Consider the following 25,140-nt stretch of genomic DNA (forward strand, 5'->3'; position numbering starts at 1 on the left):
AAAGTATATTTGTCCACCGCGCACAAAAATTTGACAATTTGAAATGAAAAATATGCAAAATATTGGGCGTCTAAAGTAATCGGACTAGTGTCGCTCGTGTGAATGCAATGCGCGTCTACAAACGATTTTAAAAATAATATAGTACTGAGACTGTGCAACTTTTTCGAATGCGATCTAATCTCTTGAGGAATTAAACCGTTGGTTTCCGTTGGTTTTCTAATTGGATAAATAAATTAATAAAACTGTGCTATAATGAAATTTGAGATTTATTTAGACTTTTATACATAATCACAACCGAATTTTTTATGAATATTACTCAAACAAATTGGTAATTCTCACGAATGTGCCGCTTCTACCAAAATCTTAACCGATAACAGACACAGTTAAGTAACTGCAAAACCAAAATATTCTTATCAGTATAGTATAAAAATGTTCCATAGCCTTCCGCGCTACTGAAGCTTTGAATAGTCAGATTTTATAAATGTTGAACTCGATTGATTTATAGTTACAACAAACGATTTAGCTACAGACGGATTCTGTATATTAGATGTTGATAACCGATTCTGCCTATAAATTCACAAATTCGAATCTTAGTTACAGCCGCAGATGAATTATTTTGTGAACAGTTCCAGCCCCAGAGGTAAAGGTTGAAGGAATCCCCGGTTATTAATTTAATTTCATAAAAAGTTTTGAGTTGCCTATGAATCGTCGCAGACAAGCTAATGAAATTATTGACAAATTATTTAAATTAGATAATAAAAGTGTGTGAGAGAATTTAAGTAAGGTTACAGGAATTTGTAATTTCCTTCTAATTAACCTCAAGGTGTTAATTTTTATTAATAATATTACTGATTTATAGTAAGCGTGGGTTTCAAAGTTGTAGTTTAAAATATATTAAACTGTATTTTTCAAGTTTTTGAATGAGAAAAAGCTGCAGATATACATCTGCTCTACGTAGTTATATTTTTGACCTTCGTCAGTTTGGAAAGACGTGCAAATAAATTGTGAATCATATCAAATGCTTCACAAAAATTGTTTTCACTGCCTTTAAGCATATATAGAATTTTAAAACTATTTCCAAGGCTGCACGCAATAGAAATAAACCGCAAAATTAATACTACCTCGCGAAAAGACCCAAAAAAGACTTCCAATGACATACTGCATGAAATTCAAGGAGAAAACAATGTCCAAATATCCAAGAGAATCCGGAGTTTGGTCAAATCTGGACTTCACGGCAGGGCAGCACGCAGGAACCCATTTCCAACTAAAATTCGTAGAACCGACGCGTAGAATTTGCCAACTCATATTGTCACCAAATCGACGGAGGAGTGTCGTTTGGAACAATGTAATAAAAATTAATCGCGTAGGTCCTGATGGTCGAAGGTATGTTCGCGTGGTTGAGTATGGTGGAGGATCAATCAAGATGTGGGGATGTTTTATCTGGAATGTTGTTGGTCCACTCCATTAGATTGATGGAATTTTAAACAAGGAGAAATTCGTCGAAATCCTAAAAAATGTCAAGTTGCCATGGACTGAAGATAATTTGCCTGTTATAAGGAAGATAACAATTCAAAGTATACGTCTAAGTTGAAACAAAAGTTTTTTAATGAAAATTCAATCAATGTTTTAGAGTGAGACTTAAACTCTCTATAACATCTCTGGGTTATGTTTTAAAGAGCTATATGCACCAAAAATATCCTAAATATGGATGTTCTTTGTGACGAAATTAGAACTGCTGCCATTGGTGCGCTGTCAGAGTCTTTTAACGTCAATTCGCAATATGAAGGCATATTAAAATATAAAGGTCAAGCAGCAAAATACTTACTGAAAGTAAACAAATTTTTGTAAGTTGTCGCATCCAAATCGTTGATTCCACATATTTCTGTTAAAATTTTCAAAACAAAAACGAACTTTAAAAAAACTTTTTATTATTAGAGACTAAGTTTATCATAGGTTTCAATAAAATGAGTGAAAACACAATAATTATACCTGATTTACTGGGAATTAACATCATTTACTTCAAAATAGGTGTCGTTTCTAATTAGCTGACAATAGCTGTATGTATGAAAATGTAGAAATTCGTAATTCAACTCATGTGGCTTGCTGAAATCGTTTTACAGTATTTAAAACAAAATTTATAAATAGGCCGATAATATTAATTTGTTGTTGTTTTGTGGAGTAGTAAATCCAAAAACTTATTGCCAGACCAGAAAGATTCAACTATTTTTATACACACATGCACAAATCTGTAAAAATACGATATTGATTTATAATCACGTCTATTTGATAACTCAAAAATGTTGTCTGTCGGCATGTGGTTTGCCTCCAGGCCGCATAAGCCTGTTTGACACTAAAATATCTTTCGGCTATATACAAAAGTTTGCATGTGATTTGCATTCATTTTCCAAAAACAAACCCATGTTGCAGCATTAGCTTGGGTCTTCCACTAAGTAGCTTGTCGCCCTAATTAGCATGACATATCTCTTGCAACTCCTACGACACACTTTTGATGTTAACATTAGCGATTACATTTAGACGCTATAAAACTAATGCTTTGCAGACGTATTTCATTCATTCACAAACTCGACGTCGTTCACAACGATTGCGCACGCCCAGCACTCACACTTCAGATAAAATGAAATTCGTTATTGTGTTTTTTGCTTTATTCGCTGTTGCCTTCGCAGCTCCACAAAAGGATGCCGAGACATTGCGTTATGACTCGCAGGTCGAACCATTGAACTATCAATACAAGTAAGTCTCGAAGTGCGGACTTCTTTCTACTTCTACAGCACAATATGCAAATATTTGTAACCTCCTCTTCTTCTTTAACTATAAAGCGTTGAGACGAGTGATGGTAAAGCTGCCCAGGAGCAGGGTGAGGTACAAGATTTGGGCTCTGAAGATGAGGCTATCGTTGTGCGTGGCTTCTACTCGTACATCGGAGATGATGGTCAGACCTACAGAGTGGACTACATTGCCGACAAAAATGGTTTCCAACCCCAAGGTGCCCATATTCCTGTCGCCTAAATTACTGTGATTACGCTACTTCTTGTTACTTGTTGACTAGTTTAAGTTAGTATTAAATTAATAAAGAAGAGACGAATATAAATTTAATATTTGCTTTGAAGTTTAATAAACCTTATGGGTTGTAATTGAAAACGCCAGCACGAGATCTGAACAACGAGTCCTTTTTGACATTGAACGACCTCCTCACACGTTATCTTATTTTGCGAACTCAAAGCGTAAGTTTGCCTGATATATGTATGTATGTTAATAATCTCTTCAGCTGCAAGATACATAACGTGATCACAATTACGTATTACTCGAATATAAAGGTAACATCTTGCCAGCGTTATGAAAACGTTATGAAAAGGATAAAATAAAAACAGCACAATGAAGGTGCAAAACCGAAATAAATTTTCATAAATTGAATGAAGGAAAATAAAACTTTGAGGTACCTTGGTGAGATTACATGAGGTTTCGGCTACGTCTCCTGGTTCACCGAAAGTAAGACTGCCGAGATGTTTCAACCTTGGTCTTGCAAAGGCAGGACAATGGAGAAAAAAGTGAAAGTTTCCATTTCCCATTGGTCCATACAACTTTGATAATTCTACACTGCTCTAGTCTAGGTCGAGAGGATTTCGCAGTCTCACAGAAGCTGGTCGTAGACCAACGCCAGCTAAACGCACGCGAGGTGAACAAGTTAAAAGTAAAGATGACAAGGGAGATCCATATCGGTCCCATTCCATTATGAGAGAGACAAGGGTGTCCCTCGTGGCTAGCTTATCGGCTTTGCAGTTAATAGCGATTCCTCTATGACCCGGCACTCAAACGGGTCTGATAATGAAGTAGCTTAATGGTATATTATAGCCCTCTCCCTGTAGAGGCATTTGTGAAAAAAATATCGTAAAATTTTATAAAGAAGGTTTTAATATATTTTTAACTATTTTAATCAAAATTTACCTTAAAAGGCTTCTATGTACCGACACAGTTCGAAAATATGTCAAAAAAATATATACTATATTCCAAATATTATTAAAATAAATTTTTTTGACATTTTTAAATTTCCGAATAATGAAGTCATTAATTAATTAGTCAAATCGCTTGCTTGCTCATACATATGGATGTATGTATATTGCTATAAGTACGTATGTAGTAGTAATATTTCTAAAATAATAAATAATTTGACGAAGAAACAGAGTTATAGGAATCTAGAAATGAGATATGCCAAATTAAAATGATTAATTCGGTAAAAATGCTAATAACCGATTTTTAGACAAAACCCCATCTTCAATAGCTGCTTGAGTTGCATGCAAAGCAACGGCATGTCGTATACTCGTGTGTTTGTGTATGAATGTGTAGGTTAATGAACAAAAAATTAATTTTACTACCGCCACTAATATGACGGCTTTATCTACAACAAGCACTTTGAACTGAGGATGACAAATAGGGTTTTTGTTTACACTTTTATGTGTACATAAGTGTACGCCTGCAAAACTAAGGTCTTCAAGGCTGCGTTACGGAAACGGTTGCGCCGTAATAAAATTTATAATACTCTAAAACTCCGCAGAACAGATTTATATATTTTATGTTCAAGATATATATATATATATAGATTTAGATTTAGATATAGATATAGATATAGATATAGATATAGATATAGATATAGATATAGATATAGATATAGATATAGATATAGATATAGATATACAGATGTATATAGATATAGGGTATACAACTAATCCATCTCGATTTTACTATATAAGATACATAGGATCTAGGATTTAAAGTAACATAGACCACTATAGATATAGATATAGATATAGAAGATATAGATATAGATATAGATATAGATATAGATATAGATATAGATATAGATATAGATATAGATATATATAGATAGATATAGATATAGATATAGATATTACATTAAACATAAAGTTATTTGTTAATTTTTTTTCTCAACAGTAATTCTAATTTGACTTCTACTCGAAATATCTCATTACTGTTGCCTACATTTCGGCGCCGTGTTGTATGTATTAGAGAAACAATTTTGAAAAGTTTAAATATTTTGAAACCCATAAAAACTAAATAAAAATTTTTACAAAATGCGAGGCACCAAATATGTAATGAATTACTTTATTTTTCAGACACAGAAGCGAAAAACCGAAGCTGAGTTGCATGCGCCATCAGCAATACACGCAAAATCCATTGCGTTTTTTCCAAACAGTTTGTGTGTGTGTGTGCTTGGGTTTAATGCGCGTTTGGCTCACCTGATGAGTGTATTAATTATAGAAAAAATATAAAACTTGTCAGCTTATATAGTTTTCGGGGACCAGTAATTATACTTACTAGTTATTATTATTATTATTGAGATTTCGCCGCTCATCTATGCAAACACTACATTTTACACGGTTTACTCTTAGTTGTTTGTTTTGTTTTTGTTATTTAGCTAAATAATAGTCTATTATAGTATAATTCTATCATTGTTTTGGCCTAGTCGTCGAAACGCTATAAATTGGTGTTGCGTAGTTGGTCAGCAATCATAAGTCATCAACTTGGTCAAGCGTGTGTACGGCCCGTGTAGTTTAGTGCGCAATAACAGAATCTTTTGGAAATATCCTACAAATCAGTATACTCGAATATTTATAAATATCAAAACAAAAATGAAAATCGCTATTGTGTTCGCCGCATTTTTCATTGCCGTCGTCGTGGCTGTGCCCATCGATGATCCATCGCAGGCGCAAATTTTGCGCTTGGATTCGGATGTGAAGCCTGATGGTTACTCGTTCGCGTAAGTGCTGGACGAAAACGTGGGCAAATGCCCAACGAACCCCACATTAGCAACTGATTAACTAAAGTGAATATTTTTCTTCCAGTTTGGAAACCAGCGATGGTAAGACTCACAATGAGGAAGGTCAATTGAAAAACATCGGCGCCGAGGATGAGACAATTGTTGTGCGCGGTTCATATTCATTTGTCGCTGATGATGGCCAAACATATACCGTTAACTATATTGCCGATGAGAATGGCTTCCAGCCCGAAGGTGCTCATTTACCCAATGTGGGTATTCACTAAAAATCCTTTGAGTCCCCAAGGCATAACGGAAGAGTTCATAGAATTGTCCACAGAATTAGTAGCTAGAGAAATCCAAGAGTTATATATTTTTGTACGGGTATTTTACATGTAGTCATAGAAGAAATAATATAAGTATTAGAAAGTCAAACGCAACAGTATGAAATATACAAAAAAGCTAAACAAAATTATGAATTTTAATTATTTTAACAGCTATCGATTATTTTGATTCAGTGAGACTGTTGATGTAAGCATTGAAAGAAAGGTGTATAAAACAACGCGGAGTAATTTATATGGAAATATGTACGTACGTATATTTACTAACATACAGTCTTCTAGTGGATTTTTGGCGAATGGTGGCGATAGACGAACAGCTACGAAGTGCAGCCTCTTTCAGAGACGTGAGGATTCACTCCGACAGCAAAGCGGCAATACTGGTGCTCGGCTCGCTAATTGTGCGCTCAAAGCTGATTAAGAAATGTCTGTCCTCTCTGGAAATAACATGAAGCTACTTCATTATTAGTCTCACTTGGGTGCCTGGTCATAGAAGAATCGTTGGCAACTGCAGAGCCGACGACGAGGTAGCCTTTGTCTTTTCACATTGGAATGGGAGTGAGGTGAATCTCCATTGGCAAAAGTTCAAATACTAGATCAATGGACCTCGCCTGTGGTTAGCAGGCAGTCGGCGAAAACCCGCTCCTCTGTGACTGCAAGAAAGTGTTTGAACTTTCTTTTCAATTTGGAAGAATCTATAATATACAGGAGATAACACAATCGACTGATTTTCTAAGTTGTCCAAGTGAGATCTCTGATAATATTGAAGTCGTAACTTAACGTAATGGATTTACAAAAACATTCGTACTTCATTTGTTTACATTTTTACCGAAATGATGGAATGGGTGCAGTATGATACTCATATATGTATATTAGGGTGTTTTGTTTTTTTAAACTATTATTTTTTTTCAGTCCCGTCACGAAATTTCCTTGCAAATTCCCTGAAAATTTTAGCTCTTAATATTAACATTAAGTACTGGACCAAGGCATGTAAACATTTTCCACAGAAAATACACTACAATCGTGAAAAAATTAATAGTTCAAAAAAAAAACACCCTAATGTATATGTTATAAAACAATATAAGAATTTCCCCACCTCGTTCAATTTTGATTACGGTTATATTGATCCATTTCGATTACAATATTTGAGGTTCAAAGACAAAACGCCAACTGTTGTGCAGCGGATTCAATCGAACCCTTCGAATTATTGACCAGAGCCGACAGAACGCAAAGAGAGTTCCTCAAGATACCTATATGATACCATATTTAGTACATAATAAGTAGGGAAGACAGGTTTTTTGAGTGGTGTCCTTCGAATCACTGAAAGCGCGTATTTCCCAAAAGTGTCCATAAACATGTACATTCAATGGGTTATGGTGACAGACGAATAGATTGCAATCTTCTATTGAAGTTGGGTATTGTTCTCAAATAAAATTGCGTTTATTGCATTTTTTGCTGCTGATTTATTTAACTGCAATTATTGCTAAAGAAAGAGAAAAAGTAGTAAATTCAAGTTGATATGTTTTGCTTGAAATATCAGTTCAATGCTGGATTGCAGGCAATGGTGGGAGATGTTCGCCGGTCGGTTGGAAACCGTTCTCGTCGGCGATGTAGCTAACGGAATATTGTTTACCGTCCTTTTCATCTTTATAACTGAAGGAGCCTTGTACGCTTATAGCTGCATGATCGGTGCCAGCATCCTTAACGACGCCCTCTTCGTGTCTGCTAGTGCCATCGCTGGTCTCCAAGCTAGATTTTTAAAATTAAATATAATACGCGTCGGCAAAGCCATACTAGTATTTTACTTACTCAAAGGTATAATGATCAGGTTGTACATCAGACTCAGATTTGATGATTTCCACATCAGGCCGTGCTGAGACCAATACGAAAATGGCAACACACAAAATTACGAACTTCATTATAACAGATTACTTTCGAAGTCAAAGCGTTGCTTGTAAACTTGTCGAAAGCTTAGAACTTTTTGAATGCAATTAAAACTCCGCCGCTTTTATTTATACTCGACTTTTCTGCTACCGAATTTCTTTTAGTAAGCGAGGGATTCTAAAAGATGCAACTATATGCCAATACTCTTATGTACATTTATTTAATTTTATATCAAGCTAATTGCGCTGGAACTTAATTTTTGTTTACTTACACCGGAGTTTCAATTAATTTTGAATTTGTTGTTAATTAACTTGATGCAAATGTCTACAGGAGAAAACAAAAAGGTTTATTGTTCTATTGAAAACTCGTTTCTTCTTAGAAAGTTCTGTTGTATTAAAATTCCTAAAAGCTGTCAGTTCATTTCTTTTAATGCGTTAAAAGCTAACAGTAATAAATATTAGCGTATGCCAATTTTTTTAAAGGAAATCTTAAATGAGAACGGTTTCTCTTCATTTTGATTTCTTTATTCAAATATACAAACAAAAGATATGTAAAAATAAATGCAAATCTTAAGGTAGTATTATCTGTGTGCGTTCCGATAAACACTTCGCGTCGACAAAAGTGTTAGAATCTGCTATCTTTATCGATTGTCCAGTGAGAATTCATTGATTGGAATGCATTGATTGGAAGTTTTAGCGTTGTCGCAGATTGAGTGGCGTAAGTCCAGAATTTCGTATTGAATGCTGCTGAAAAAGTACCACATTTGGCTAAGAAAAAAGTGCTCCTCCTGCTCACCTTTCCGCAGTTGTTACTGCCAATTTTTACGAATAGAGGCATGAATCGCATCCCATTCACCATGTTCTTCAGATCTGGGCTAGTGCGAGTTCTTTTCTTTCCAAACTTGAAAAAGTCAGTCGCAGTATTTGGCTCACAGGAGGAAGTTTCAAGCGGTTTGAAGAAGTTCGGGCATCACTGAGCCAAGTTTAAAAAACTAAAATTAAAGAAATGGCCATTACCTAACGAATGAATCGGATGACTCAGCATCGAGTTATAAGGAGTAACGAAAGTGTACTTTTTTCATTCCTCATTCCAATACCTGCTAGCATTGGCATATTTTTTAATATTTCTCCAAGAAAATTTAACAGAATATTCTTCAAATGTCATATTGGTTTGACTATTGACAATATATGTAATAAATATTATAATGTACCATTGGTGAATATATTTTAACTGCTTCACAAAAAGAAATCATAAGAATTGGTTTTGTTTTATACGAATTAACTCTACTCCCCCTTAAAAGGATATTGTTCTACGAGGCAAACTTTCTGCATATCTAAAAAGCTAACGTATTTTTAGAACGAGCAAATTTTTGGAGACTTTTTACGCGCCCTTGCAACCAGACAAAATTACTATGTGGGGTGATTGGGTGATTTATGAAAGGTGTTCCTAACGAAGTTCTTTGATAGCTGAAAACACAAATAGAAATGCCGAAGAGTTCATTGCGGTCGCTAAAATGCACGGTTGGACTCCCATGAGAATAAGAGCAGTTACATATATTCTGTTTCAACCTGCTGAAGGCTGTTAACTCACCAATGTAATATTTTAGCATTTCAGTAACCTCCGCCCATGTTTTCCCTTCTGCCAATGCCGATTGCTAGTGTCTTATTATTACCACCTAACATTTTATAAAGTTCACAATTGCTCGATTATAAACAGTAAACATGATGTAAATATATATTTTTAGATACCTCTCTTGCACTCAAGCAAAAATCTAGAATTAAAGTATTTCGATTTTCAAAAATTGCATTCAATTTATTTACAGTATAAAAAACCCTACATTAGAATAAACATTAACTTCGTCACGTCAACAATTTAAACAACTGGGGGAACGGGCAAATGAGCGCCTGAAGGTTGGAAACCGTTCTCGTTAGCAACGTAGGTGACGGTGAATTTCTCGCCAGTCTTCTCATCAACCCATGAGTAGCTGCCAGTAACATCGATAGCCTCGTTTTCACTGCCAACGTTCTTCAATTTTCCAGCTTCGCTCTTTTGGGTACCATCACTGGTCTGGACATCGAATGAGTAGCTCTCGGGTCCGACATCGGAATCTTGTTTGACGATCTCAGCTTCAGGACGAGCGAAGGCAACGGCCAAAAGGCAAGCGAAGATGATAGCGGCTTTCATGGTGATTGGTTTGTTTTGCGGTGGAGCTATGTTGCTGCGATAAACGTTGTCAACTTAGTGGATAACTTTCTCAACTCATTCGGGCATTTTATATTATTCCAGCTGCATAAATTTCTCTAATCAGCACTCAAGAAATTATATTTTATATTTATTTTTAACCAATTCTAAATCTGGTTTTAATCATGAACCCGTTATATTGACCAGATTGTATCGGTGGGATTGCATAAGCTGCATAATGCATACTAGAAGCGCTCATATTTCCAGTTTTATTCTCTTATTTTATTATGGCATCTTTCACTGTGTTCTCGCATCATTCTTCTGAAATAATAAAATTGTCTAAATATAAAATTATTTACCGTTTATTTCAAACATTTTATGCAAATTCGCTTCAATTGCTATAAAAAATTAACGTATTCCACCAGGCCATGAGCAATCGGTTATAACATTTATATCGCAGGAGCAGTTTTCAAAATCGTTCGTTAGAAAGTTTTACATTTTTTTATTTAATTTTTTAATACGTTATTTTTTCCATATTAAACCCCATTTGGAATTATGATTCTCAGCAGTCCTGGAACTGTTAATCGTAATAATTCCCAATATTCGCGGGAAACTGTCTAACGAAGAATGTCAGCAGCTTGCCTTCTTGTTGGTTAAATTTAATACCTCGGGAACTACTTCTACAACTTGTACAGATTTGGAATTAGATATTACGACACATATCAATTCTTGTAAAAATACTGTTTTGCAACCTGGTATTGTCTCTTTTTAAGGTCTCATACTATATAACTTATATATATAAGAACGGCTATCATTGTTATTTTTTGACATATACCAGTATATTGATCATTATATATTAGTCCATATATAGTAAAAATCTATTTCACGGTTCACCAATAATCCAATCCTCATTATATCGTGTAGATAGCAGTCAATTGGTCTAGCTCCCACGTACATACATTTCTCTAAACATCGTATAGCTAGTATAACTACATCGCTCTTCTTCTCTTCTTCTTCATGTACCCAATATACTATATTTCTTCCTTTTGATTGAACTTTTATTACATATACAAGTGCCGCTTTTTATATTTCGGGACCAGAAAACAAAAAAAAATTATATTCATTGAAAATCGTTTTAATGTTTTTCAAAATATTCTCTTTAAGATCTATTTTCTTTCTTCGAAAGTTGTAAAAATTAATATGCACTGTAAACAACGCTCGAATGTCAAAACGTCCTGACTATGCATAACATCAAAAATGATAAACTTTATGATAAAGTCAAACAACTTGGCTAGAAAGAACCAGCAAAGCGCTTTCCGTTGCTTGCTAACTGTTAAGCGGTTACGTTTTAGGTTTGATATATAGTACATATACTAGCTGTAATAAACAATTAAAATTTAGATGAAATTTGGTATGCGGGTTCCTTAGTACAAAAAGACATTCCATTAGCAAGGGACACCGTTGGGCAAAAAAATCAGAAAAAGTTGTCGTGGTCTCGACCTCTAATAAGTATAATGCACATAGGTATCTCCTATACCACTAAAGATACAACAACCAGGTTTGCTTAGAGTAAATATTGTAGGAACTCCCACCATCAGTGTGAAAATGGATGAAATCGGAAGATAACCCTGCTTCCTCCCCATTAAACGGTATAGTTAAAAACTACTAAACAGTGAAAAATCAGTCCCTAAATACGCCAGAGACATTAAATTTTACATACAAAATTGGACAATGGGCGTAGCACCGCCCACTTTTTGGTAAAAGCACATACATATATCGGCATCCGCTTAACCGATTGCGACTAAATTAATGGAACCAATTGTTACAATTCTTTAAAAACTGTCAAAACATTGAAGGCGTAACGGAAGGCATTCTCCGGATTGGCCTTGGGAGCCGAGGTACATGCTGCTTGGATCCCTCTGTCGTCACAAAATGCTTGCCTTTCATCGGCCTTTTCAGGCAAGGAAACAGAGAAGAAATCAAAGATCCACCTCGTCACCTGTGATTAGGTTATTCAAAATTTGGGGGTCGCTTTCACAATGACATAATGACATGAACCACAGATTTTTATAAAATTACCGGGTTTCATACAGAATTTAATCGCGTACCTCTGTTCTAACGAACACTCCATTTTCAGCTTGCACCACCACTCACAGAAACAAGCCGCGCGAAAATGTGTGTCCTGACTCTCCAGGTGCCCTACATACTACCATAATATGTCTTACTACATATGTATAATGATTTTCGTTTTTCCAACAAACCGTATGCCGAATATATATGTAGATCAGTGTATAATTTATATATAGTGTGTATATACATATATATAAAATTGCTTGGACTCTGATCGTTTGGTTGACTTTTTATACCTTAAAGTATTTCCCTGGTTTCAATTTTTGCAAGTTGCAAGAGTATAAAGTGTTTGGTTGCACCTGAACTTAGCTCTTCTTTAAATAAGCTTGCTTCATGTAGACTACAATTTCAATTTTTGGTTTTGTTATCAAATTTGCTTATTATTTACTAAAATAGATTGCAAATAAAATGTATTTAACAAAAAAAAAATATCTTCTTATACATACATACATATGAATATAAAAATTAATCGCAAAATGTGTTGCTAAGCGCATAACTCAACAACGCCTGGACCAATTTTGCCAATTCTTTTTTTTAAAGCTTCGTTGAGGTTCAAGGATGATTTTAACGGCAAGAAAAATTCAAATAATTACCGGAGAACCCCTAAAAACAGCCCTTTTATTTTTCCCATACAAGCGAATGAATGCTTGTTTGTTAGTAACGCTAAGAGAACGGCTGCACCAATCTTGATGAAAGTTTAAAAATTAAAATACTTTAAACTTTTCATGAGAAAAAGCCGGAAAATTGGGTGTTTCCAAAAAGTCATTTTTTTTCCGTACACATTTTTTTTCAATTTTTGTTTGTTTTGTTTTCCAATATTTTGATTTGTAAATTATTTGATTCATTCAGTTTCGGTCGCATGCTTTTTTATTCCGGCTATTCAAAAGAAAAATTATTGAAAATTATTCAGTGAAAACTTTACTTGTTTTTCACACAAAGAGATCAATTGCATATTGAAATTTGTTACGAAGCCACGAAGAGGTCGCGCTTATATTGGTCGGCGTTCTTTTTGCCATCAACGTATGTCAGCCCAAGAAAAGGCAACTCCCAAAACGCAATGACATACGTGCGGAATTATGGATCTCGGTCAATCAGCAAGCGATCGTCATGATGTCACAGCACGACTTTTCAAACAACAGTTACGATGTTTGATGGACTTTATCTTGAAGCAACGTATATGTGGTGCTGTTAGATGCTAGATGTACTCTGTTGAGTGGCAAAAGAGAGGTTTGCCGCGCGCACACATTCTTCTTTGAATGGTGGTTACACCAGATAAAATTGATGAACTCATTTCTGCGGAAATTCCTGATGCAATCCAATATGGTTCATGGACTTTGCGGACACTACAATCCCACTTCGGTTTGTATGTCTGACAATAAATGCACGAAACACTATCTACGTGCTTTTCTTTTGGAAACAGAAACTAGAAATGATAGATATCCACTCTATCGGCGTCGCTCACCAGATGACAATGGCAGAACATTCAGCATTAAATTTAGGATAGTGAATATCGAAGTTGACAACCCACGGATCGTACTGTATTCACCATTATTGTATAATTCACATTCAAAACTCATATCAATGTTGAGTATTGCAGTTTGGTGTAATCGATAAAATACGTTTGTAATTACGTCACCAAAGGAAGCAACATGGCGGTTATTGGTCTTGAACGATACGGTCGATACCTGAACTGCAATAAAGCGCTTTGAAGGACATTTACTTTTGCAATTCATGAACGTTTTCCGACTGTTGTGCGTCTCGCAGTTAATTTGGCCAAAGAGTGTATTTCAACCTAGAGAATACAGCACAGCCAGTTGATACACCGCCAGCAACAAAATTAACATTTACGAGTTTTTTCTCAACTTTTGTCAGTAATCCGTTTGCGAGAACATTGTTCTATTCGAAAATACATTGAATAGTTGCGTAGAAAGCAAGGCCAACCAGTAGATTGACATCAAGGTGTGTTCTCCACTAATGCCTTCGAACGAATTTACACAATCCACCCGAAAAACGACGACCGCTTCTACCTTCGGTTGCTATTGATTAATGTACGCGGTTCAACTTTATTTGATTCATTGCGTACTGTGAATGGTACGGTGTGTGCAAGTTTTGGAGAAGTAAGCCAGCAATTACAATTGTTGGAACATGTTAATCACTGGAATGAAAATGAAGTCCGCACACTTTTCGCGAAGATCATTTCGACATATCAGCCTTCAAATCCGCGTCAATTATTATGACATTGCCGAAGACATTTTACATCGTCTTCACTAAAAATTGGAAATGGGTTAATTCCGGTTGATACTACCGGTGGTTTGATATCAATGCCATCCGCCGTTTATTAATTCGCGAAAGATGTACTCATCACGAATGATCGGACATTGGGCAAATTATCGTAACTACGATTCCTTAAGTGCACGCGCAATGTTAGCTACCAAAAATGCCGATGTTGACTTAAACTGGAAGATTCAAAGTCAAATTCCGGGAGACGTGCGTTCCTACAAATCGATCGATCGTCCTGCCAATGAAGACGACGCCGTGAATTATCCAGTGGAATTTCTAAATTCCTTGAAGAGGCTTGGTATGCCTCCACATCATTTGCGTCTCAAAGTTGGATCTGTCGTTATTATGTTTCGCAATCTGCGCTATCGAATACAAGGGGGCAGAATGCTTGATTCTACGAATTCCTTTGAGTTCTAACGATTTGCCATTTCAATTCAAACGTATTCCGTTTCCAGTGAAAATTGCATTTGAGATGACAATCAACAGGACACAGGATAGTCTTTTCTGTACACCGGAACTTCTTCTTCTTCTTCTTAATTGGCGTAGACACCGCTTACGCGATTATAGCCGAGTTAACAACAGCGCGCCAGTCGTTTCTTCTTTTCGCTACGTGGCGCCAATTGGATATTCCAAGCGAAGTCAGGTCCTTCTCCACTTGGTCCTTCCAACGGAGTGGACGTCTTCCTCTTCCTCTACTTCCCCCGGCGGGGGGGTAGGGGGGTTCTACCGGAACAGAAACCAAACAATTTTATTTATCAAGCAACGTTACATTGAAAAACATATGAAATGATAAATTAAATTTTCTTTTCATTTTAAAACACATAATTTTACGCAGGAGAACGGCTGTGGAGTCAGCTGGTATTTCCATAAATTGATGTACGTAATTCAAGCAAAAAAACTCAAAATTTATTTGGAACATAATTTTTATAAAATAAACATAAACAAATCTTTGTTCCCGACACTGTGGAAACGATATTGTACTTAACACTGGTGATGCTACAGTTTTGCAATTACATATTTTTGAATTATATTCTGTATCTATTTCACATTTTCTCTACAAAATAGTTCGAAACAGATCGTGATGGACGAAACCTTTAATTATTCCTTAATAATACTTAAAATATACTAACAACAATTTTTATTTAATAATTTTCTGCTCATCCCTCAATTAATTTCACTATTTCGATGTTAAATACAGTTAATCAGTAGGCGTTTTCATTTTCTTCAAGTGGAGGCAGCAAGAGATCTTCACCGGCAGCATAACCCTCATCCGCGGGGCCTTGCGATTGAAAACCTGGCCCAAACTCTAAATTATCGGGACTCGAATCGTAATTTATTTGTGCCAAAACCACAGCCAGCAGGCAGAAAAATACGAATAAAAGTTTCATGATAGCTTATAATTTGATTATTTGCTTCTCCGGCTTTTATGTGTTCTTACAAATCACGTTGCTGGCTCTCTGTAGAACTCATTAAAAGCCTTGTGCTATTTTATACTGATCTAAGAGATATTTTGTTTAATTTTTTTGACATTTGCAACCGGCACTTCCTGCCTCTGTCTGCAACTATTATTTATACTATATACATATATATACATATGTATCCGTATAATAAAATTTACTAATAGTTCCAGTTTTACTTTAATATCGTTTAACATATTATTCACAAAAACTAAGCCGGTTTTGTTTATAATATTGTATGTATCTGCCATGTTGGTGTATATGGCTGATCAATTTAGACGCTTGCGAACTAACAACATTTTTACACGGCGACTTTTAATAAGTTCTTCAGTTTATTTTAAATATATACAATTTTTCTCAATACAAAAAAATACCAGCATAGGTAAGACATAGCCCTTGTACTCGTCTAAATTGAGAAGGACCTGAAGGGGCCTATAACAATAAGTTGATTCATTTTGACTTCGATAGAATTGTGTAACTATTTAATGAAATTTTAATACTTTTTATAAAAGAAGAATTACGAACTCGATAAGAGTTGAACTACCTTTAATTCTGACTTTATTCATTAACTCTATCAGATGCACCATGTTGAAATAAATTAATGACGATTTAACAGTAAATATCACATTTTTTTTAACTGTTGTTGCTTTCTCCATAAACCGAAACTATGGTTATCAATAATTTTCTTCTTCATTATGTAGAATCCTATTTAGTTGAAACAGTACGATAGTTTTTGGTATACTTATCCAAACTCATTTCAGACACGACAGCAGTAAGCGACGCGATACGAAAACAAGATAAAACTGCCCCACCGCCAGGTAGCGCATAGTTGACATATCACTCTATTCTATATCTATGTATGTACAACTAAATGGAGAGACCTATCAAAATAAGTTAAAAGCTGTGCTACTTCTCAGTGCGGTATACGAAAAAAAAATGACGTGCGTATTTCTGTTGGCTAGACTATAGTTGGAAATAGAAAAATTTCGGGTTCGCTACTTTCTCATCAGCAAAAGGCACACAGCTTGAGTTATCAACATCAGATTATTACAATTTAGTTCATTCTATTCTATGATTTTATATATTTTTTATATTCTTGAAGCCTGAGCCATTTTGAATTATATATATATTAAAAGATATACATATGTATGTATATATAATTCCTAAATATGTATAGAATAATAAAAAACCAGAGTTCAAATTTAAAATATAATTTATTTATTTTCCATTAACAAAACTTTAACTTCCTTTGATCACAAATTTAAGCAACTGGAGCAACTGGCAAATGAGCACCTTGTGGTTGGAAACCGTTCTCATCGGCAATATAGGTGAGGGTGAATTTCTCACCAGTCTTCTCATCCACCCACGAGTAGGAACCCTTTACGGCGATGGCTTCGTGATCTGAGCCAACATTTTGCAAGACACCAGATGAAGCATGTTGGGTTCCATCACTAGTTTCAACATCGAAGTTGTAGCTTTCTGGCTGAACATCAGAGTCCTGACGAACGATGGAGACATCGGGGCGAGCGAAGGCAACAGCCAAGAGGCAGGCGAAGATGATGGCGGCTTTCATGTTGACTAGTTTGTGGTGGAGCTGTGCTGCTACGATAAAAGTTGTCAAATTTGTGGATACTTTTGCTCAACCGCTGTGCCATTTTATATTATTTCCGATGTTCACATGTTTACTTCCACAATTGTTGTCAAATCTGGTTTTAGCGGTCATCAAAATCCAAAGTGTGATATAAGTTAATATCACAAGTAATAATATATAATATTTCCAGTTAGCTTAGCTGATATTTTTTAACATATGCAAACATATTTACAGTTTCAAATGCAAATGCATGTATTTGAAATGCGTTCAGCTAAACGATGTAGAATAGGGCATTATTGTTATCTTTTTTTCTGCGAGCTACTTCTCGATGGCAGCTATAATTGTAATTATATAAACCGTTATGAAGGTACTGAGAAAACATCGGAAGTGGGGGATGAATATTCAAATATTCATAAAACGTCAGTATTGAGGACTTTTATTGTAATAATATTAAATATATATTGTTTTATTAGACTAGTTTTATTGCAAAATTTATTTGACGTAGTTTAACAGTCTTCTTCAACTAGAAGAAGATTATGACACACTCGAGAGTCGATGGCTTTCAAGTATGATCAACTTGGATTTTATCATTTTGACTAACAAAAAAATGAATCCGACCTTAAGAAAGTGTCAGAGATAGGATATTCTTGGTTTAAAATTTGAAGTCTTTTCATCGAAAATCCCTCAAATTTTCAAATTTATTATTCTATTAAATGTTAAGTTGCAGCCTACTTTATATAACAGCTAATACATATTGTTATGTATCCATTTATTCACCACACCTTATTCGTCATATTACATAGGCTTTCCAATACATAACCTTCATAATCTCTATTTCTCATTACCTTCCTTATCCTTTTATCTTAAACATTATTTTATCTCCCACTCCACTCGCCATTAGCGAACGCTTTTGTAACAATCATCTCGGAAAACAGAAAATTATGTCAAGGAAAATAAATATATCGACCAGACTTATTCGAGATGATCTCCACATGGGAGCCTGCCGTCGGACAATTTCCGACAACGCGTCTGAAACAAATTAAAAGTGCCTCTACAGTGGCACACAACAAAAGCCAGGAAAATACCCTTTTTATGGATGAAAAAATGTTCACTGTTTGTAATAAGCAAAACCAAAAAAATCTACGCAGAAACTCCCAACGTGGTCACCATCCAATTAGGTAAGGTTTTTGTGTGAAGTCTTCTTTAAAAGCGACAAAATCGGAAAAGTCTATTTGCATTTGGTTGAGGAAATAATAAAAAAGCCAAGTTCTACTAATTTGTCTCCTTTATTGATTTGTGACATGCTGACTCCATTAAAGGTGAGCTCGCGTGGCGTAGAGAGAGTTTTTTAAACCAAAATTATTTATGTTACAGTTTGCATGTTTTTCAATTCTTTAAATATGGCAACAAGTTCATTATTGTTTATTCATACCTTACAAATTATTCGGTAGATGCAAAAAACTATTTGTAATATATTAACATCAGAGTAGATAATAATGCTATGATTATCCGAAAAATAATTTTTAAACTTTTAATCGAGAAGATGGGATAGCAAAAGCATTTTATTAATGCCGCAATGAAAAATTAAGACCAGAAATGTAATTTCAAAAATACGATTAAAATTTATTTTTAATGTTTAATTAGAAAAATTCAGTCGCAAGCTTATAATTGAAAATATAAGAAAAAAATTATTTTAGAATTTATCATGTGTATCTCCTGAAAAGAAGCTTATTTTTAATAAAATATAAACGTAATTTAGCTCTTTTTGGTTTTATTTATATTTATGAAGTTGCTTATAATTATAGTGTTTCGCTTGGGAATATGTAAATCTTTCATTTTTTATTGAATGTCATTCCAGCTTTTAATTTGAAAATATTATTATTTAGTTTAGTATTAGTTTAATACTTAAAAACTTTTTTGTTTACTTGTTTAATCCATAATGATTGAAATTGAAAATTAAAATTTTATTTTTAATCCTAAAATAGGAACTAAAAATTGGAATCGTATATGGAATCATCTTTTTAATAAGAAAACTCCCAACTCCGATCAACATACATATATTCACCCAACAATAAAAAAATTATAATTTCAGTCTAGACGAAACCGTTAATTTTCGGTTTATTCTAATTTTTATTGCACAATATTGAAGTATATTTCATCATTCAAGACCTTTGTTTCTAAAGGACATAAGTAGAAGCTGGGCCTAAGGCTGTCAACGTATAACGGTGTCATTTTAATAACTGTTTCTACACCTTTAAAATTTACATAACATGCCCATTTGGCAGTTTAATTAATTAACACAGATTTCAATGACGTAAAGAAGAAATTATAAATGCAAAGAGAAGTTCAGCTAAAGCAGAAGTATATATGTGCGTGTGCATATGTATGTGAAATATATAAGCATGCGTAAAGCTTAGCATATTGAGCAGCTAATAAGCCAGAAAAGGTAGCAGTACTTTTTGACCAAAGTTTTTCTCAAGAAAGTCATGAGTTTGTAGTTTTCGGACTGCGAATTAGCAGTTAACCTTTCTCAAATATATAAATATTAGTATATATGAATATGTATTTAAGCACTGTAGTATATAAGTAAGACTCGTTTATCACTTTGCCATCTTAGCAACTAAAATTTGCAAAAAATTACGAAAGTGAATTTGCTGAGCCATTGTTTCGGGCTAAAAAATAATGTCATGGAGGAGTATTTCTAGCTAATATAAGTTTGTACGTATGCAGACACAGAAGAATCAAACCGGTCATCATAAAATAAGATTTGACAATTTCGAGCTGAATTGAGAGTTGCACAAATATATGTATATACATAGTAAATATATTTTAAAATTAAATAAAAATAACAGCAACTGAAGAGCTCTGTGCACATATATACATACATATGTATATGTGCGAGTGTATGCCTTATGCATTGCTGCCAAACAGGTCAATGAAAGTGTTTCTATTTTATAACTCATGAATTATGCAAAAGAACCGGCGAAAATTATTATAGAAGAATTCGTATATTAGCTAATCCAATGCCAAAAACTTGATAGCAATTAAGTTGGTAAAAAAATTTGAAATATACATATCTACAAAACACACTTAAGAGTAGGATCTCATGTGTGTAGACATACATATACATATGGGCGTTTATTTGATGAGCCAAAGTGGCTGCCTGGAACTTGTCTTCTAATTAGCAACATGCTCGCACAAGTTTGAACAAGAAGCTGCCACCAAAAATAAAAATATTAAAAATATACTGAATTTTTGTCAGGTCTGTATGTCTGTTGCTTAGCAAAGCGTAGAGTTTGGCAAAATTTAATTACCTAACATAAATATGCATTAGCTAAACTCTCCAGCAGGTTTGAAACTGCTGCTAGAGTACATTAAAGAAATTAAATTCTAGAGCTAAAGCGAAATATTCCGCGCTTATCTAACACCAACTAGAATTCTTATAGCACTGTATGCATTTAGCTGAAAGTCAAGATGCTAAAAACAACAAATTATACTTTAAATGTACTTTGTTTATTTTAATTTCGGCAATAAAATGCATGTATGTATGTATGCATTTCAGTTTTTGGCAATTCCGTTTTATCAAACTTAGAATATTCAGAAATTTTAGTTAAACAGGAAACTAATCACCCATAGAAGTGCTTACTTCTACAAATATAGAGTAAAAAAAGTAACCTACATTGCTGAAAATTGCTCGCGGGCGTGCATATAAAATGGCATGGAACACTTGCAATGACATCCACTAAGTTTTCTAACCACAACGGAAGAACAACACACAAAATCAAAACAAACATGAAAGCCGTATTCATCTTCGCCTGTCTGTTGGCTGTTGCCTTCGCTCGCCCCAACCCTGAAGCCGAGATTGTGCGTCTGGACTCCGATGTCGGTCCTGAGTCCTACACATACAACCTTGAGACCAGCGATGGTACAAAGAAGGAAGAAGCTGGAAAATTGAAGAACGTTGGCAGTGAAAACGAGGCTATCGCCGTTAGCGGCAGCTTCTCGTGGGTGGATGAGAAGACTGGTGAGAAATTCACCGTCACCTATGTTGCTGATGAGAACGGTTTCCAACCACAAGGTGCTCATTTGCCAGTTGCCCCAGAAGCTTAAGTGAATGAATTGATTTACTTACGTTCAATAACGAATTCTGTAATAAATAAAAAAATGGTTGGCTACCGTTAACAAAAAGCTAAAAGAAGGTGTGGTTTGAATTATTAGGTTACGTTAAATGATGTTTTTGTAAAAAAATAGATGGTCAAATGTTCTATAATTCTGCAAAGGAAAATATAATCATAGCATCAGTACAATTGTTAAAAGCACAATCAACTAATTCGGCAAGTCGAAATTAATGTAAGCTGTAGCAATAGAGCCTAAATATCATTGTGAAGATTGAACTAGTATCATACATAAATAGGTAATTAAGTTAAACCAAGAAAATATAAAACAATGTTATTAGAAAAATTCTCCAGAAGATAAGGTAGGCTCATCGGAGAAAATTTTATAGTAAATTTTTCGAGGATGTAGAGGAAGGTGGATGTCTGACGACGTACCTAAGCCTTTAGTGGATATAGAGATAAATGTGAATAATATACTTTAGATTATAAAAAGTATTAAATTTAATTGATTTTAGCACAAAAATATAAAGCCAATGATAAAAGAAATATTAAATTTATGAGAATATGTAGATAAAGCATATTATTTTTATCTACTTCATCTTAAAACTATCAGTTCAGAAATTTGTTTAATAAATTATAGACAAGTACTAGAATTTTACTTTCAACAAATTTAACTTTCACAAAAGAAGAAGAAGAGTAATGTAATTTTTTTATGTTTAAGTTTCAACCAACAGACAACGATATCGAAAAAAATACTTTTTTTGTTATTATTATATTAAAGTACAGAAAACTAAAGTCAATGACAGAAAAACAAGCAAAGCAAGAAAGTAAAATTTTTATAACATTCTTAAGAAAAAAATATACCAAAACCTTTAACAAGACTTAAGAAGCCAAACAAATGTACATATGCATAAACACAAAGAACTGATATAGACATACATATACCAATAATGGCGCATTCGCATATGGTATTAGAGCGAGTTGCAATTAATATGATTTTTAAGCAAATTTTTTACTGAATATGTACATATGTATATTTTAGCAGATGTACTAGATTCCTTTGGTTTATGGTTCATGATCATAAGCAAATATAGCCGAATAAAAAGAGCATCACCAAAATTTATATCGTATTAAAGTATCAATGATCCCTACGCACCATATACCATACATATGTGTCTACTCATATGTTTAAGCCTATGCTACTAGCACATGCATACAAACATATATACACGTAATGATACACTATTTAGTTACGCCGGTTCGTCTAGTTAATTAGCATATAAACAACAAAAATATATAGCGACCAATCAAGTTTAAGAATTAATAAAACTCATTTGATAGTTATATTTTATGAATTCGGCAAACCTAATATGTCGCCGCAATGCGTATAAAAGCAAAGAATCAGCCTACAGATTACAACACTCAGTAGTCTGATTCCGGCATTTGCACATCCAGCAAAACCCAAAACAAACAAATATCAACATGAAATTCGTTATTGTTTTCGTCGCTCTCTTCGCTTTGGCCTACGCTGCCCCAGCTGCTCCTGAAGCCGAAATCGTCGAATTGAGATCCGATGTTGAGCCCGAGAAATACAGCTACGCGTAAGTTATTAATTAATAGTGTAGCAAAAGTCCTTATCTTCGAGGCATCGCATAGAGAATCAAATGTATTGAATTGGTTCCTTGGAAATATTAAGTAAATAACCTATTTTCGTTTGTGCTTTATAGCTTAAAGACCAGCGATGGTACATCAAAGGACGAAGAAGGTCACTTGGTCAATGTTGGTGCTGAAGATGAACACATTGTTGCCCGCGGTTCTTACTCTTTCGTCGCTGATGATGGTCAAACCTACACCGTCACCTATGTTGCTGATGAGAACGGTTTCCAACCTTCAGGTGCTCATTTGCCCGTTGCCCCTGAGGCTTAAGTTTCATTCTCATTAGTTGAGTTTGATTGGTGAAAGTGTTATTAGATTATAAGTAAAATGATGTTGAATAAATGATTAACGAAAAAAATAACTTTTTTTATTCGTGGTAAGAATGTTTCTACCGTTTTTATAAATTCCTTGATATGGCCAAAAATTTCACTATCGATAACGCAGCAAATAATTATGTCTAACAAGTAAGGAGGGGCTAAGTTCGGGTGCAGCCGAACATTTTATACTATTGCAACTTGCAAGAATCAAAGACAGGGAAATATTTTAAGGTGTAAAATGTCAACCAGAAGATCGAAATCCAAGCAATTTTATACATTCGTAAATTATATATATGTAACTCATATACTGACAGACACATAAGGCTTGTTAGAAAGCCGAAAGTCATTATACATAGTATATTGTATATCTATTTTTCCCAATACCACTTACTATTAAAATGCCACATACTAAAAATCCAATCATAAGAGTAAAGTCAGCCAGATGTTCGAAAATCCTGATATATATAATCAATGGAGGCTAGGTCAAGTTTTCGTTCAAATTTATCTAGTTTAGGTAGGAAGATAGACTGTTATGAAAAAACTTTTGCCTAATTCGCGCTATGCGTGGCGCGAATCGAACTATTACTTTTATAATAACTTCAACCGAGTTCAAATGACAACCAAAGTGAGTATAAATCAAATAACAGTAATCAAAAGGACAACGTTTTTGTTCAAAACTACTAAAGGTGTGATAACTCTTAAACGAACAAGTAAGGAAGGGCTAAGTTCGGGTGTCACCGAACATTTTATACTCTCGCATGATAAAGTGATAATCGAGATTTCATTATCCGTCATTTACATATTTTTTTTTATTTTGCTGTAAAATTAATTAGATTAGTAGTTCCTGAGATATGGTTTTTGGTCCATAAGTGGCGACGCCACGCCCATTTTCAATTTTAAAAAAGCCTGGGTGAAGCTTCCTTCTGCCATTTCTTCCGTAAAATTTAGTGTTTCTGACGTTTTTTGTTAGTCGGTTAACGCACTTTTAGTGATTTTCAACATAACCTTTGCATGGGTTATATGGGAGGTGGGTGTGGTTATTATCCGATTTCTTCCATTTTTGAACTGTATATGGAAATGCCCGAAGGAAACGACTCTATAGAGTATGGTTAACATATAACCCTATATCTGACTTTTTTAGTTTTAGGACTTACAAACAACCGTTATGTGAACAAAACTATAATACTCTCCTTTGCAACTTTGTTGCGAGAGTATAAAAATTCAGAAGGAGTAAATCAAAATTCCAACCGATTCTTTTCCTATACTCTCTCCAAGAGTATTCTAAATCTTTTCAAAGAATTGCCCTTAAACTATAAAGTGCAATAACTATTTCACAAATTAGATTAGAAAAATTGTATTCGAGGCAGAATCTGTCCATTGTTCAAAATTTGTGAAAAGTT

General features: G+C 34.4%; 6 protein-coding genes and 1 pseudogene across 6 annotated transcripts; 4 read left to right on the forward strand and 3 right to left on the reverse strand.

The window, feature by feature from the left end:
- Positions 1-2,635: 2,635 nt before the first annotated feature.
- On the forward strand, positions 2,636-3,027 carry LOC120777894 (larval cuticle protein 65Ag1-like). The gene is made up of 2 exons (XM_040109465.1): positions 2,636-2,751; positions 2,838-3,027. The coding sequence occupies exons 1-2, from the start codon at positions 2,636-2,638 to the stop codon at positions 3,025-3,027; spliced, it is 306 nt and encodes a 101-aa protein (XP_039965399.1).
- Positions 3,028-5,561: 2,534 nt separating this feature from the next.
- On the forward strand, positions 5,562-6,263 carry LOC120777489 (larval cuticle protein 65Ag1-like). The gene is made up of 2 exons (XM_040108830.1): positions 5,562-5,794; positions 5,880-6,263. Exons 1-2 carry the CDS (start codon positions 5,667-5,669, stop codon positions 6,076-6,078), a joined length of 327 nt encoding a protein of 108 aa, XP_039964764.1. The 5' UTR covers positions 5,562-5,666; the 3' UTR covers positions 6,079-6,263.
- Positions 6,264-7,652: 1,389 nt separating this feature from the next.
- LOC120778544 (larval cuticle protein 65Ab1-like) lies at positions 7,653-8,048 on the reverse strand. Its single transcript, XM_040110393.1, has 2 exons — positions 7,939-8,048; positions 7,653-7,878 (listed from the first exon to the last, which is right to left on the reverse strand). Exons 1-2 carry the CDS (start codon positions 8,046-8,048, stop codon positions 7,671-7,673), a joined length of 318 nt encoding a protein of 105 aa, XP_039966327.1. The 3' UTR covers positions 7,653-7,670.
- Positions 8,049-9,885: 1,837 nt separating this feature from the next.
- On the reverse strand, positions 9,886-10,284 carry LOC120778109 (larval cuticle protein 65Ab1-like). Its single transcript, XM_040109812.1, is given in 1 exon segment — positions 9,886-10,284. A coding segment is annotated over 1 exon segment (399 nt).
- Positions 10,285-17,322: 7,038 nt separating this feature from the next.
- On the reverse strand, positions 17,323-17,716 carry LOC120778147 (annotated as a pseudogene).
- A 3,668-nt stretch (positions 17,717-21,384) lies between these two features.
- LOC120777907 (larval cuticle protein 65Ab1-like) lies at positions 21,385-21,762 on the forward strand. Its single transcript, XM_040109488.1, has one exon. The coding sequence runs from the start codon at positions 21,385-21,387 to the stop codon at positions 21,760-21,762; it is 378 nt and encodes a 125-aa protein (XP_039965422.1).
- A 1,487-nt stretch (positions 21,763-23,249) lies between these two features.
- Positions 23,250-23,693, forward strand: LOC120777724 (larval cuticle protein 65Ag1-like). Its single transcript, XM_040109215.1, has 2 exons — positions 23,250-23,368; positions 23,495-23,693. The coding sequence occupies exons 1-2, from the start codon at positions 23,250-23,252 to the stop codon at positions 23,691-23,693; spliced, it is 318 nt and encodes a 105-aa protein (XP_039965149.1).
- Positions 23,694-25,140: the final 1,447 nt, after the last annotated feature.

This window comes from Bactrocera tryoni, chromosome 5 (assembly GCF_016617805.1).
Source record: "Bactrocera tryoni isolate S06 chromosome 5, CSIRO_BtryS06_freeze2, whole genome shotgun sequence".
Lineage (NCBI taxonomy): Eukaryota > Metazoa > Arthropoda > Insecta > Diptera > Tephritidae > Bactrocera > Bactrocera tryoni.

What these genes read in the sequence shown, in the direction of transcription:
- LOC120777894 (XM_040109465.1), top strand. Translation starts at nt 2,636, where the DNA reads ATGAAATTCGTTATTGTGTTTTTTGCTTTATTCGCTGTTGCCTTCGCA. An exon ending in CCATTGAACTATCAATACAA is followed by an intron (nt 2,752 to 2,837) that starts GTAAGTCTCGAA and finishes TTAACTATAAAG; the next exon opens with CGTTGAGACGAGTGATGGTA.
- LOC120777907 (XM_040109488.1), top strand. Translation starts at nt 21,385, where the DNA reads ATGACATCCACTAAGTTTTCTAACCACAACGGAAGAACAACACACAAA.
- LOC120777724 (XM_040109215.1), top strand. Translation starts at nt 23,250, where the DNA reads ATGAAATTCGTTATTGTTTTCGTCGCTCTCTTCGCTTTGGCCTACGCT. An exon ending in CCCGAGAAATACAGCTACGC is followed by an intron (nt 23,369 to 23,494) that starts GTAAGTTATTAA and finishes TGTGCTTTATAG; the next exon opens with CTTAAAGACCAGCGATGGTA.
- LOC120778544 (XM_040110393.1), bottom strand. Translation starts at nt 8,048, where the DNA reads ATGAAGTTCGTAATTTTGTGTGTTGCCATTTTCGTATTGGTCTCAGCA. An exon ending in CCTGATCATTATACCTTTGA is followed by an intron (nt 7,879 to 7,938) that starts GTAAGTAAAATA and finishes TTAAAAATCTAG; the next exon opens with CTTGGAGACCAGCGATGGCA.
- LOC120777489 (XM_040108830.1), top strand. Translation starts at nt 5,667, where the DNA reads ATGAAAATCGCTATTGTGTTCGCCGCATTTTTCATTGCCGTCGTCGTG. An exon ending in CCTGATGGTTACTCGTTCGC is followed by an intron (nt 5,795 to 5,879) that starts GTAAGTGCTGGA and finishes TTTTTCTTCCAG; the next exon opens with TTTGGAAACCAGCGATGGTA.